General features: G+C 39.2%; 2 protein-coding genes across 2 annotated transcripts in view; one reads left to right on the top strand and one right to left on the bottom strand.

Moving 5' to 3' along the window:
• The first annotated feature begins 1,086 nt into the window (after positions 1-1,086).
• Positions 1,087-8,028, top strand: LOC307135029 (leukocyte elastase inhibitor-like). Its single transcript, XM_079831170.1, has 6 exons — positions 1,087-1,358; positions 3,680-3,817; positions 3,900-4,017; positions 4,156-4,298; positions 6,120-6,287; positions 6,376-8,028. Exons 1-6 carry the CDS (start codon positions 1,191-1,193, stop codon positions 6,790-6,792), a joined length of 1,152 nt encoding a protein of 383 aa, XP_079687296.1. The 5' UTR covers positions 1,087-1,190; the 3' UTR covers positions 6,793-8,028.
• Positions 8,029-14,305: 6,277 nt separating this feature from the next.
• The window catches only part of cdk19 (cyclin dependent kinase 19), a 59,031-nt gene continuing 57,544 nt past the window's right edge, over positions 14,306-15,792 (bottom strand). The window contains exon 13 of the mRNA XM_079830676.1: positions 14,306-14,758. Within this exon, the coding sequence (XP_079686802.1) occupies positions 14,645-14,758 (114 nt within the window). The 3' untranslated portion in view covers positions 14,306-14,644. The remainder of the gene's footprint in view (positions 14,759-15,792) is intronic.

Below are 15,792 nucleotides of genomic sequence, written 5' to 3' on the forward strand. Positions count from 1 at the left end.
AACTTTGGTCAGCGGAAGTCAATGAAGTAGCGTCGTCCATATTTTTTTACGGTCTATGATCTCAAACAAGCCTAATGTGAGAATCAAAGGCGAACGGCGCGTGACATACGTCACGACCAAACGTTAGTGATTGGTTAGGCAGATCCAGAGTGACTCTTGGCAGATCCAATAGTTTTAAACTTCACCAGAGAACCCGCCTTCAAGGAAGTAAACGCTTGTCAATGGAGAGTGGCCAGACTCTATGTACAAATAATAAGAAAATTAGAGTCTTGTTTCAGGAGGAGATTGTTTCTGTGCCTTATGTCATTTCTTACTGGAATGGTTTTGTAAATAATATTCCCTGGAAAAAAGTTTGGACATTGCCTCACAAATATTTGATAACCAACAAAATGAGAGAAATTAACTTTAAGTTAATTCATAGGTTTTATCCAGATAAGTGCTATCTCAAAAGACTTAAAAATGACATTAATACCCTCTGTTCTTTCTGTTTAGAGAAACCTGAATCTACTTTACATTTATTTTGGAATTGCTCTCACACAGTGACATTTTGGTGTGATGTGTGTGACTTTATCAAAGGCTATGTTAATCCAAATTTTGAATTTACTTATAAAAATGTAATTTTTGGTTTTCATGAAGGTGAAGAGAAAAATTATATTTATTTTATAAATCTTATTTTTCTGTTAGCCACATATCACATTCATAAATGTACATTTTCTAACTGTAAACCTAGTTTTTTAAGATTTAAACTTGAGGTGAAAATGTATTTTGAATCTATTGAGTTTTCTAAAAACGTAAAAGCTACGAGAACAATGGCTGTGTTTAAGGACTTGAAGATTAATCTTGACTGAAGTACCTTGGTGTATTATTCCTTTATTGTGGTATGACAATGATGAAAATTGTAGTTATTGTTCCTTTATGCATTTAATAAAAATAAAAACTCTATGTACAAATGAAATGTACGAGAGTCTGGTAAAACCAGGCTAGTGTGGATATGCTCTACAGCTACAAATTCCACTCTCACACGTGTTCAGTTGTTTTGCACTAAAAATACCTTCATAAGAACCGGTTCAAAAGAACGATTCCTTCACGAAACCGGACATCACACAAACTCTGACGCCGCCTCTGTTCAAATGTCACATCACTACTTACAACCGAAGTTTTGACTTGTATTTGTCGCAGTGTCATCAGTCATGGAGGATCTCGCTCGTGCTAACGGTCTCTTCGCTCTGGATCTCTATCGGGCTCTGAGCGCGAGCAACGCGGAGGGAAACATGTTCTTTTCCCCGCTGAGCGTCAGCGCCGCGCTCGCTATGGTCTACTTGGGAGCCCGAGGAGACACAGCCAAAGAAATGGAGAAGGTATGAGGAACTGACACGATATTATCCGTGCGATTCATTTCAGTCTCATTTCGATTATAAATACATTAGACTACTTGATAAACTTAAGAAGTCAATCAGATTTTCCGATTCTAATAATTGTGTTTATTAGATAATAATAGTGCTTTATGTGAAGTGGTTTCTGTAAATCATACAACACTGCTGACTGACTAATGTTACACTGACAGTTGCCAACTCTCGCGAGACAAATAAGCAACCGCAGCTTCAAAAACAAGCCCTTTATTATTTATTATCATCAATATTATTGATAAGAAATATTTTTTAATCAATAATTGGGCCTGCAACATATTACACTGAAACCTTTCAGAGTTTGAAAAGCAAAAACAGATGTGATTTTACAAAAATCATCAAATTGCAATAAAGGACACTCAATATCCTCCGATCAGCTGTGAACAGAAGAGGAGATGGAAAAAGAGAAAAAGTGATGTGAAGGCCAATTATGGTAACCCATAGTCGGAGTTAGTGCACACATATTATGGGCAGTAAGTAGTGAACACACACTGCAAACCTTGTAAAAGATAAGCCCTACATCTCAATGTGCACACTATCTGCCCTAAATAGTATTGAAAATTACTAATGTCACATACTATTTATTACGATACGATTGATAGTAGCCTATGCACATTGGGACACAGGCAAGCACTAAGGGAGAGCTGCAATATAGCCATATATTTATAATAAAATAAATTCGAACCATACCTACTGCTATTATTAGTATACTTATTTTTTTAATAATAGCCTGTCATTTTAAATACATTACAAAAATATTTTTTTAATTAAATTAGGTGCCTCTCCTCCGTGTTTCCTCTCCATCTCTGTACATATCTGATGGTGGTATGGTTTGTACAAATTTATTTGCTATTTAAGTCTACTAGCTATCATTACGTGCATTTATAACGTCACATACCTGCACGTTGAACGCGATTTTTCTTCAATGAAGAGAAGGAGGCAAAAAGGACGGATTACTACAGCACTTGTATCGTTGCACTGAATGGCTATAAGCTGTGAGAAGACAGTGTCAGTCAATGTATTGGACAAAACAGCGACCATAAATGTAAAAAAACGAAGTTGCTTATTATATTTTCCTAACAAGCAACCACATTTTTTAAAATAAGCCCAAAAAACCGCAACTCATGATTTTTTAACGCGACTTGCCAAAAAAAGAAGCCCAAAGTCGCGTGTTATACGCAGACTTGGCAACTATGTTCACTGACTGGAGATGAATCACTAAATACTCTCACACCAAGAGTAAAAATAAATATATATCGTTCATAAAGAAAATAAAAGCTTTTTTGCATTTTTTGTCATTTTCATGGTGATTATTATTTTAAAGCATTAATGCAATGCTTTTTATTAAGCTAAATTATAGACTGCAAGAAATACTAACATTAATATATTTCATTATTTATTTAATATATTGTAGTTAATTGCAATTAAAAACATTTGAGTTTTAAATATTTTTATATTGTAATCATTTCAGTTACTCTCCAAATTAATGTAGAAACGGATGTTTTTAAACATTAATGATAGACATTCAACATTACAGTAAAATTGAAAGCTTTCAAATTCAACATTTATTAGGCTTCAACATAACCACTTTTAATTTAAGTGAACTTCTTCACATAAACCCATTATAATAAATGTCATATTTACCTGTGGCCTTCATACCTGAATAAAGTAATCAAACACCTTTCTTAACGGCATAAACTATAAATTAAGTTTTATTTAACAAAGTTGGGGAGGAGCACGTTCAGGTGTAAATCAACCAATCAGCGCAAGAGGAAGCCAGTATATATATCCGTCTCTCACCTCTGTCCCGCGACAAGTTTCACAGCATCCCTCCTCCACCCCATCGCCTCACTCGTGGCTGTTTCTATCCCAGTCGAGGATGGGGGGGTATCATGGAGCTCAGAGCCCTTCCCCAGACACAACGCCAATGGTCTTACACCAAATATGCATAAATTACTATATTTGATATCATATATCAGGTTTCTCACATGACTTACTGATCATATATTTTTTTTAAGTGAGACACTCACGCTATTGTCATACATCACACATTATCAGGCATAACATTATGACCGGTGAAGTGAATAACACTGATTATCTCTTCATCACCTGTTAGTGGGTGGGATATATTTACTGATCAGTGCATATTAATGGTTGTAAAACTAGGCTTAATTTTTCTTAAGCATACATATTTCTTTTGATTTTGTGAAGTATAGCATGCACATGTTCTTGAGGGGTTTTGTGAGATTCACCTGTTGTCGTCCCCTGTGCAGGTTTTGTCCTTCAGTTCTGTGTCTGATGTCCACTCTCATTTTGAGTCCCTCACCTCATCGATCAACCGTCCATCAGCCTCCTACATCCTCAAACTGGCCAACCGCCTCTATGGAGAGAAAAGCTTCAGCTTCTTACCCGTGAGTCCATTGGGCCTGTAATAATGAGACATGTTGATGCTCTCTGTGTGCTGTGAGACGGTGGCTTTATTTTGTGCTGCAGGAGTATCTGGAGTCCACGCTGAAGCTGTACCACGCTGACCTTCAGCCTGTGGACTTCATTAGAGCGACTGAGGACTCACGAAAGCTCATTAACACATGGGTGGAGGAGCAGACGGAGAGTGAGAACAACACTTCCATACACACTTATATTTCAGATAAAACAATCACATGTGAATCAGTTTAGACCTGTGGCTAGTATACACACTTTATCTTTAGACAAAGATGTGAAGTCAAAAACATAAACTTGTGTTTTTCAGATAAAATCAAAGATCTTCTCAAGCCGGGAATGGTGACGGGAATGACCCGACTAGTTCTGGTTAATGCCATTTACTTAAAAGGGGACTGGATGCACAAATTTAACGCAATAGACACTAAAGCAATGCCATTTAAGATCAACCAGGTACAATCCACTTTTTGTTTCAAGAGTGAAGCAAACTGGAGATCTTTTTTTAAAATCTTTTACAATTGATTGTGCTTACACACACATGCACTAATTTACACTGAAGATAGTGAAACACTAAGTGAAAATAGCATATGTTCTTAGCTATAGCTGCTATTTACACTAAGTTTATCTGGAAAGTATTCACAGCGCTTCACTTTTCCCACATTTTGTTATGTTACAGCCTTATTCCAAAATGGATTAAATAATTTTTCCCTCAAAATTCTACAAACAATACCCCATAATGGCAACATAAAAGAAGTTTGTTTGAAATCTTTGCAAATTTATTAAAAATAAAAAACGGGAATAAAGTAACATGTTCATAAGTATTCACAGCCTTTACTCAATACTTTGCTGAAGCACCTTTGGCACCAGTCACAGCCTCAAGTCTTGTAGAGTTTGATGCTACAAGCTCGGCACACCTATTTTTGGGCAGTTTCTTCTTTGCAGGACCTCTCAAGCTCCATCAGGTTGGATGGGGAGCGTCGGTGCACAGCCATTTTCAGATCTCTCCAGAGATGTTCAATCGGGTTCAGGTCTGGGCTCTGGCTGGGTCACTCAAGGACATTCACAGAGTTGTCCCGTAGTCTCTTTTGTTATCTTGGCTGTGTGCTTAGAGTCGTTGTCCTGTTGGAAGATAAACCTTCGCCCCAGTCTAAGGTCCAGAGCGCTCTGGAGCAGGTTTTCATCAAGGATATCTCTGTACATTGCTGCATTCATCTTTCCCTCAATCCTGACTAGTCTCCCAGTTCCTGCCGCTGAAAAACATCCCCACATCATGATGCTGCCACCACATGCTTCACTGGGATGGTATTGGCCAGGTGATGAGCGGTGCCTGATTTCCTCCAGACATGACACTTGCCATTCAAACCAAAGAGTTCAATCAAACTTCTTTCACGTTGTCATTATGGCGTATTGTTTGTAGAATTGAGGAAAAAATAATACATTTTATCAGCAGTATTTTCTTTGCAATAAGGTAATAGTTAGATGATATTTATACTTATAAATAGTGGCAGATATTTGTACCTCAGTGTTGTTGTACATTAAACACTATGCAATAATAACAGAGTGAAAATTATTATACTTATTAAAATTATTAAATGGATGACTTATTTGGACAATATGCCCTCCCTAAACCTAACCGATAAACACTTTATTATTAAAGACATGTTAGACACTTTATATACACTTTTCTAAAATTTGCTCATATTTCCAGACTCTTTCTGATCTGATATGTGATGGAAAAGGAAACTGTATATTCTGAACTCTATACCCCTACACCTACCCATCACACAAAACGTTCTGAATTTTACATTTAAAAAACAAAACAAACCTCATTCTGTTTGTTTCCTCATGGGGACCTAAATTGAAGTTCCGACGGTGACACAAGTCCCCATGAGTCAGTGAGCATTCAGGTTTTTATACTGTACAAACTATATATTCTCTCCCCTTACACTAACCCTATACCCCTAAATCTACCCGTCACACAAAACGTTCTGCATTTTATATTTTAAAAACAAAACAAAATGTCATTGTGTGATTTATAAGCAATTTGAGGTCCCCACGGTGACACGCAAATCAATTTGCGGTTCGAAACAGTCTTTTGCAGAGCTCGCTCTAATCCCCGTCAAAAATTCATGTCACTAACTTCATGTTAGTGTAAAAAGCATTTGCTAACAAGGCGGGCTATTTGCACAATGTAAATAGATACTCCGTAAAAGGCTAACTTAATTTTGTATATGCTGTGTATTTCTTCATCTGATAACATTTGTCTTCCATCAGAATGAGAGTCGGCCTGTGGAAATGATGTACCAGAAGGAAATGTTCCCCTTCAGAAGCATCCCAGAGCATGAACTGCAGGTGCTGGAGTTGCCATATACAAATCAGGAGCTCAGCATGTTGATCCTTCTCCCAAACGAATCTCAGGACGGCTCTGACCCTCTTCTAAAGGTCAGCAAAAGTGCCATGATCAGATAGTTTGTTGCAGTGTATGTTATTTTTCAGCATGTGTGTGTATGTGTGTGTGTGTGTGTGACAGCTGGAGAGTGAGTTGACCCTTGACAAGCTGCTTGACTGGACCAATAGTGATGAAATGACCACGCAGATGGATATCAAAGTCCATTTGCCGAAGTTCAAGGTGGAGTTTGAGAGCTCCCTATCAGAAACACTGCAAAGGATGGGGATGAGCTCTGTGTTCCAGGAAACAAAGGCTGATCTGACAGGCATGAGCAGTCAGGACGGCCTCTTCATTTCAGCTGTGATTCACAAGGCCTTTGTGAATGTGAATGAGGAAGGCACTGAGGCGGCAGCAGCAACTGCAGATTCTTGGGAGGGCTGTGCCATGGGTGTACCAGCATTCCAGATTTTCAAGGCTGACCACCCCTTCATTTTCTTTATCAGGCACAACCCCACTAACAGCGTCCTCTTTCTGGGCAGATTCAGAGGCCCATCCTAGAAACTTGATGTTTTTTCTGTCTTCAAAAATGGCATTATTCCAGATCACTTATAGAAAGAATTATAATAATATTTAACCTCCTTTTAAAGCCACAATATGTAATTTTTCGTCACTTATTCAAAACAAAAAGCGTAACTTAATGACGCCTGGACTGGCGGAGCTTTTATTCTGTCAGACGAACTAAATTTAAAAACTAAAATTATTGTGGGTAATAAAACTGAAAATCATATTCTCACGACCTTCATGTCAAAGGTTTCTCATTGACGAAAATAAGAAGTTATTCACTGTAAATTCACAATCTACAGAAACAATATGTTTGTCATTATTTATTTGCAATCGCAGTTAATTCTGTTCAAATTATGGCAAAACAGAAAGGAAATGTCCAGGAAACACAATTAAACTGAAGATATGACACCAAATATGATTCGCACCAACTATACTGTACAACAGATCCTCTTATTTTGATGAAATAAAAACATCATATGAAACTACTGTTATTCTATCATTATTTCAGACAACAGAGGCTGGACAAAAAAAACGCCACCCTCTGTGTATCCTAGTTTGAGACTTATAAATATCAGAACATTTGATAAACAAACAGTCAGAAGAGTGCAGAATCTGAAATATGTATTCTTTGTATGTCACATCCTCATAAAAAAAAAGACCCAATGTTCACTTCACTTCGATGCATGAAGAAACCCAGAAGAAGTGGAGGAAAAAGAGTGAAAAAAAACATTACTTTCACGAGAAATACAAAGCACATAACAGGAAAACAAGGAATGCACAAATATTAAACCAGGACAGAAGAGACTCAGGAGTATGATGGCAGCGATTGACCATTAGCTACATTGTTCTGCGAAGAGTTTTCAACAATTCGTGCTGGGTGACTGCAAAACACTTGGGTAACACTATCCTTCAGACTCACTTTCATAAAGCTTATCCTAAAGACACCTTAGATTTCCTTTGAATCCCGTTTGAGCTTGTATCTTCCTCCAGGTTAACCCTCACCCTCCCTTCGGGTTGTTTTGAAACATGTTTTTTACTTTTGTCGCACTTGAACCACGAATACACACAAAAAATATATTGGATCGAGGAGTTTATGTGGTTGTAATTTTAAAAAGTAACAAATCCTTCCCGCACGGGTCAATTTGACCCCCTCAGGAATGAATGGAATGTGATGAACGCTACATAGAAAAACCTAATAATGCTCAAAATTCTAACTAAAAATGCTAAAACTACCACAAAAAAAAAGGGATTTGATAATGTCTACATGTGTATCTGAATACATTCTGAAGAGAAACTGACTCTAGGACCCAGCGGAGCAGTTCATTTGCTCCATATAGAGCTATTATCCTGCGTTCACACCAAACGCGAATTGAGCAGCAAATTTGCGTCTATCGGGTGTAGTTGGATGCTTGAACATTTTGAAATCGTCCACAGCGAATTGGAAGCGCGTATAAAAGCGAGCGTTTAAATCAAAATAGACGCAAATTCACTTCAAACGCGTGAATGCACAAAAAGCACCAAATAAAATCACTCGCATCTCTTGCGCGAATGAGGCGAAATTGTGTCCATCACACAAGGTGTCTTTCGCGCTGCAGGACGCGTCTTTATGCTGCGTTCACACAGAACGCAAATTGAGCGTCAAATTCACGTCTATCGAATCAATTTGAATCCACTTGTGCGTCCACAGCGAATTGGACGTGCGTATAAAGCGAGCGTTTGAAGCAAAATAGACAGATGATGGCCGCTTTCAGTCCCACGCCCATATAGCTCCATATGACTCACTGCCAATATCAGTCGTTCCTCCATGTTGAATGAGTGACTTTTTAAAAAAAAAAGTTTTATTAAATGCATGAAAGAACAGTGGAATAATACGCCACGGTCCTTCAGTCTTTCAGTCCAGATTTATGCTGGCAGGTTTTTGAGCCCGTAAGTCACGACTTCAAACCACGACTTAGTAGCGCTCCATGCAAAGTCACGCCAAACTGCCAGAGCGCAAGGAATTGTGGTCACTAGATGTAAACAAAGCGTGGCGGACCGTATGGGGCTTCGCCAAAGGTGCTCACTCCTTGCTTATTTGAGGGAAAGAAGGAGAAAAAATAGGCGCATACGGCAAGAGAAGCTGTTATACCTTTTATTTTACGTTATTTGTATATTCCCACCGCAACCGTAGGGGCTGCCATTGTTGTTTCATCAGCCATCAGAGCTTGTAACTGGGAGTACATTGATCTAGGACGAGTTCACGGGTGGGAAGTCACGGGTTTGACTGCCGTTCCAGTGCACTTTGACGGGTAGAAGGTTGGAAAAACATGGGTTACGGGTTGCCTGGAACGCAGCATAAGTGCCAAGTCCTTAAAGCTACACTGTGTGATATTTTCCCCCATCTAGTGGTGAAAAGGTATATGACCATCCAGTGAATATTAGTTTCTGTTCATCTCAATTCCGATTTCATTTTAACTCCTACGGTGGCCGATTTAGTCCAAGATTAACATGGCTTCCAGCTCGACCTCGTCCACATTCGACACGGTGCCATCCAGTGTTAAAACGCGAAAGGCGAAGCTTGAATTTACGGGTATGTCCCTCTTTGGCTAATGTAGTTTCAAGATGGAGGGGCAACATGGCGACCCGCATTCGAACCCCTCATCCGTATGTATTTTCAATGCCATATTATAAACTTACGAGAATACTTTATTACTTGAAAGAAGTAAATATACATTAATGAGCACATATATTTTTGAAAGAACTAAGTGTTTTTAGCTAAGAATAAACTAAAAAAGTTACACAGTGTAGCTTTAAACACAGCCACTGTTTTGAATGAGTGACTCTGTTTATCACGTCACTTCACCACGTGACAGCAGCAAGCAGGCTCCTGATTGGTTAACGTGGCGCGAACAGACGCCAAAGTTCAGATTTTTCAACTCGGGCGTCAAACGCAAATTCACTTTAAACCAAATAAAATCACTCACGTGTATCGCGCAAGACGCTCAATTCGCGCAAACTGAACGTGCGAATTAGGCGAAATCGCGGCCAACTAACCTCACTGAACGCATCTACTCCGCCGTAGGACCTCCTGACGCGCGTCAACGCATCTTTACATTGACTTAACATGGAAATCACTCGCTCCAGACGCTCTATTTGTGTTCGGTGTGAACGCAGCATTAGAGTCATGAAATATCATGCTATATTATTATTTTTCCACAAGAGGTTGGCAGAGACACCCAATGTGAGATATTTTGAGCTGAATTAAAAGGGCTATGCATGAAATTGTGAGTTGTGAACAAATGTGAAGAATGTGCTTAAATTACTATTAATGTATTATTTATTGATACAATCTAGTAATTTAAAAGTAAATAAAATGCATTAAAAATATAAAAATGAAATGAAATAAGCTTTCTGGACCAAAAAAGAATTAAGTATAATTTTAGGGCTTCAGGTCATTTTGTTAAAAAAAGTGTGAGGGAGGGATGAGGGTTAATTGTGCATCAGAAATCTAACACACGGCTCAAGGACCTGTAAGAGATACAGCTGAAGTCTCCAGCTTTGCCTGATGAGACTTTCTGTCAGAGGAGTAAATCAGATGTCCTTGTTTGATTCAGCGTTATGAAAAAACATTCCACATACTGAGCTCAAATAACACAAAGAAATAACTGCACTTCAAAACAATAAACATATTTATAAAAGCATATAAAACACTAAACAAACAGGAGACCGAAGCAGTCCCAGATACTGGGACACACACACTCCTCAAAATCCTCAGACATGTTCTTCTGCAAAAAAGAGAGAGTAAACCACGTCCTTAATCTTTGATAGCTGATGTTATTTTTATTGGTTGTTATTGTAACTAACTCAAAAATGGATGAAATGAACGTCTTATAATTTCCTGTCATATACTCCATTCTGTATATATTTTACAAAAAGAAAAAAAAAACTCTCTTAGGGGCCGTTCACATGTCGCATCTAAAAACTCGGGGGAAACGTGACTGATTTAATACAACATTACAATATTATACAAAGACGGTCCTGTACTCTGATTATTTATGAATGGGAGAAAGTGTAGCGCCCAGTATGGCAAATAAGCCCCGCCTTCTAAATAAAAAGAGCCAATCGTTGATTAGTAAAGTCATAGCTCAGGTTGCTAGATGCATGCGCATTAGCTTCGTCCAGGCTGAAAAATGCAATTGTGTCATGATTCGAGCGTTTAGAAACAACATTTATGAGACAGTTGTTGTCAGATTTCATTGGTGATTTCACTTTAATCGTAAGCTTGGCGAACAATTTTGGAGAATTTGATGTTTCCCCATTCAAAGATATAGGAGCTGCACTTGCACGCCCAAGAGGCGTTTCAAAGATGGCCGCCGAGTGAAAGGACTCGTCTTAAAGGGACTTTGGCCGCGTTCTCCATGAAGGCGAAGAAGTTTCAGCAAAGGATTTCCAGCCCTTGCATTAGCTAGATATTTATGGAGATGAGAAATCAAAAACTGTACAGCTATGATCAGCTGTTCGACCGTCTTGGCTGAGCTTTCAATGTTGTGACGGAAAGGCCGAAGCTGATCGGTTGGTTCTTGTCACATGACCTGCTTAAGGCATTCTGAAAAGTTGAGTTTTTTTGGGTGTGTCTCAATCAGTTCCACAGCTCCTCGATTTCCGGTGACGTGACAACATCCTCATTATTATATACAGCATTATTACTGGTATTTATGAACAATAACAGAGCTGATATTTTTCTTACTTTACTTGTAATGTTATTTAAAGTACAATATGATAAATACTTTGCTTGTTACATATGAGTTCAACATTTCAGCCTTAAAGGAACATGCCACTATTTTTGAAAATAGGCCCATTTTCCAGCTCCCCTAGAGTTAAACAGTTGAGTTTGACCGTTTTCGACCCCATTTAGCCGATCTCCGGGTCTGGCGGTAGCACTTTTATCATAGCTTAGCATAGATCATTGAATCTGTTTAGACCGTTAGCATCTCGCTCAAAAAATTAACAAAGAGTTTCGATTCTTTTCCTATTTAAAACTTGACTCTTCTGTAGCTATATCGTGTACTAAGACCGACGGAAAATGAAAAGATTTTCTAGGCCGATATGGCTAGGAACTAAACTCTCATTCCCGCGTAATAATCAAGAGCTTTGTGCCGTCAACATAACAAACGTGACAACCTAATCTTCAGATTCAAATAAATACGGTTCAGGATCTGCACCAAAGTAAATATCTTCCGAATCGTCTCTCACAAATGTCTCCATTGTTACGCAGGTTGTCACGTTGGTTATGTTGACGGAAGTTAGCCTATTTTCAGACGTAATATAATTGCTAAGCTATGCTAAAAGTGCTACCGCCGGAGATCGGCTGAATGGATTCAAAAACGGTCAAACTCAACTGTTTAACTCTAGGGGAGTCGGAAAATGAGCCCATTTTCAAAAATAGTGGCGTGTTCCTTTAAATAAATGATAAATGTTAGCTAGATTATGTTCAATACCAGTCTAATGATGTATGTTTATCGTGAAATATAATAAAATAATGCTTTATATTTTTAAATATATATATTGCATGTTGTTATCGGTTGTTACGTGAAGTGAGTTGGCTCACGTGATTTAAGTTTCACGCTTCAGAACACAAAACAGTTACAAACAGTTTAATAAGATACTTTATACAGACAGTACATTACGTGTATACAGACAGGAGCCATCTTGGAAATCAGTCTTGACGAATCGAGCCACGAACGCTGTGCTAAGTGAGCTGGTCGATAGGAATTAAGTTCAGCTTAGCACAGCCTTCGTGGCTCGATTCGTTGAGACTGATTTCCAAGATGGCTCCTGTCTGTATACGCGTAATGTACTGTCTTTATAAAGTATCTCCTTATTAAACTGTTTGTTCACTTACATAGTTCTCAATGCTTGGGTTTGCATGTAGGGACCCTCATTATGCTACCGTGTTAGTGTGAGGCTATTTTGAGCCTTGTTAGTGGTTTTAACTAATCTGTGCCCCATATACTAGCGTTATAAGCTAATCTGTTTTTAGAGATAAAACTCTTTACATTCGATTTTCATGAAAACGCATCCCAGAGAACGATCTACTCGGCAACCATGTGTTAATTACCCCTAGGTTCATTTTTCACCGGAGTTGTCCTTTAAGGGAATATATGTTGTGTCTGAAATCAAATACTTCCCTACTATATAGTATGTGAAAAACAGTACGCCAACATAGTATGTACGAATTCATAGTACAGTCGGCGAAAAGTACCCGGATGACCTACTACTTCCGACGAGATTCTGAAGTGTGCATACGATGGACACTTTACCATCCCATGAGGCCACGGGAGACGATTTGTGAATGGAAGTGAAGCGATGCAACTGACGCTGGTAGGTCATGTGATTATGACAAAATGGCGGATGTAGTACATTCGGATTACATTCATACTACACTCGCGAAGTAAGTTCAAATTCAAATGTAGTACCTACTCCCATTGTACGCGATTCCGCCAGTGATCATCGATGAGTTTTGCGGTGCATTGTGGGACTTTTTAGGGAGCGAATGTGTCAGAGCACTGGAAGTATTCTGCGATTGAGACAGCGCTTAAAATGGCCGACTCACTGATCAGTGCTACTGAACTAGGGAGCTGATTGAGACGCACCCTTCATAGACGCGCGTGTTTGCCGCCGTCTACATTTTAAATAACGCACTTGAGCATGCAAAAGACGCGACATGTGAACGCCCCCATACACACCTAAAGAAGATGTGTGTCGTAAGTAATGCAGTGGTGCACGAGAGATGTTCTCCACTCACACAGGAGTCATGCTGGGTTTCGTCTCTCTCAATAAGTGCTCTTAGTTCTTCAGTCTTTATAATATGCACACATATGTTACACAAATCCAGTCTCTGCTCTACTGTCCGTACATGCAGGCAGCTCCCTTTACTGGGAGAGAAGAGAAGGAGAAAGATAAAAGGGGATCTCAGTTCCTATGTACAATTGCTAATATATACCGTAGATGTCTCTATTTGATTTGTTTTCAGGGGTGTCATCTCAGAAAGGCTCGAGATGATAAACCAACACTGATGGGTGTTGCACAGATGCAACCGATAACGTTTGGATCGTCTATGCATTAGTTCCACAAGTAACACACAAGCCCATTTTCAGGTGTGAGTGCACATATCAGTCCCGAATGGACAGATACACCGTCACATACATTAACACCACGTCCTAACAATGCAACCTAAGATCTGTCTGTTCCAAGATTATCCTAACCACCCGGACAGCGACATCTGTGATGTTGCAACGGGTAGTTCAACATACTTACTGGTCCAAAATCATTACATCAAACATTAAATATCTCCGTCATGTCATGCAGAAGTTTCACATTCAGTGAGGATGGACAAATGACTGGACCAGCAGAAGAGGCTGAGATTTGGTAGCTGCACCACCCTTGAAGAAAGAAAGAGTCTGCCAGACACCATCGTTATTGTCATTTCCTCCTGTAACTACGACCTGAATAGCATTTGATCATTTTTGGGAGTTGGTTTGGTCTAACGGTGGTAAAACAAGACGAAATGCTAAACAGTCAGCAGATGGTGTGGTTGGTGTTGGAGCTGGTGCATTTTTAAACACTGTTGAAACACTGTTATTGAGGCAAATTGTTGATTGTGGATCTGGTTCTTCAGAGGTGTTTGAAGGGAAGGAGTTGTGCTTTGATTGGAGTGGCGTTTGATAGGATGGCAGGCAGCTTTGCATTGGAACAAACTTGGGTTTTATGTTTATATTGGGACAGACCCCGAATGACAACACTGACTTGCCTGGTTTTATGCTTGTGGTAAATGTCTCTTTGAAGTGCGTATGCATGTTTTTGAGTCTCAGTATCGATGAGACTGATGAGAGTGCTGAGATGAGGACGAATATCCCATAGTGCTTTGCGACTGGGTGGAGCCTTGGACATTGCTCTGGTAACCAAGCCGTGAACTGGAGTGCTGTAATGAAAGAAAACGGGAAAAATTAGTTTAAAATTAAAGGTGCACTATGTAACATTATTTCAGTAAAATATCTAAACACCACTAGGCCAGTGTTATACACTGTATATATATATATATATGATATATGATAATTTTGTCTCTAGTGTCTTTGGACCGCTCTTTGGTCTTGGCCATGTTAGTAGTTGGATTCTTACTGATTGTATGCGGTGGACAGGTGTGTTTATGCAGCTAACGACCTCAAACAGGTGCATCTAATTTAGGATAGTAAATGGAGTGTAGGTGGACATTTTAAAGGCAGACTAACAGGTCTTTGAGGGTCAGAATTCTAGCTGATAGACAGGTGTTCAAATACTTATTTGCAGCTGTATCATACAAATAAATAGTTAAAAAATCATACATTGTGATTTCTGGATTTTTTTTTTTTTAGATTATGTTTCTCACAGTGGACATGCACCTACGATGACAATTAAGACCCCTCCATGATTTCTAAGTGGGAGAACTTGCAAAATAGCAGGGTGTTCAAATACTTATTTTCCTCACTGTATATTTTGTTCAGTTGAGTACTTATATCCCAAATGTTTCCAACTATTTGTAAATCGTGAGAAATTGCTATTTTAACCGAGGAACCGGGACGTGTGAGGGCGTGGCCTGTCGATGACATCATATCTGCGTTCCCCTCGGTTTCCGGTTTTATTCTGCAGAAACGCTTTACTCTCACTGCAGTGTGAACAAGTGTCAGAGCAGCCACTGAGAGAACACACATAGTAACGTCATCACATCATCAGCACACTCAGATGTGTCTAATATGATCATCAGAGCTGCGTTACCTCACACTCATGAGCAGAGGAGCGGAAGTGGCGACTGTGTCATAATAAAAGTCCCGCTGCTCGCGAGGTGTGTGTTGCGTTCATCTTATTAACAATCGCTCCAGCGGTTTCTCAGCTCCACAACACTCGCTCCTGCTCTGCTTCACTACAGTAACGTTAATAATCACATCCATGAACATGATTTCTGCCCGAGTCCTGTCCCGA

The sequence above is a fragment of the Gobio gobio genome (assembly GCF_949357685.1).
Source record: "Gobio gobio genome assembly, chromosome: 12".
Classification (NCBI taxonomy): Eukaryota; Metazoa; Chordata; class Actinopteri; order Cypriniformes; family Gobionidae; genus Gobio; species Gobio gobio.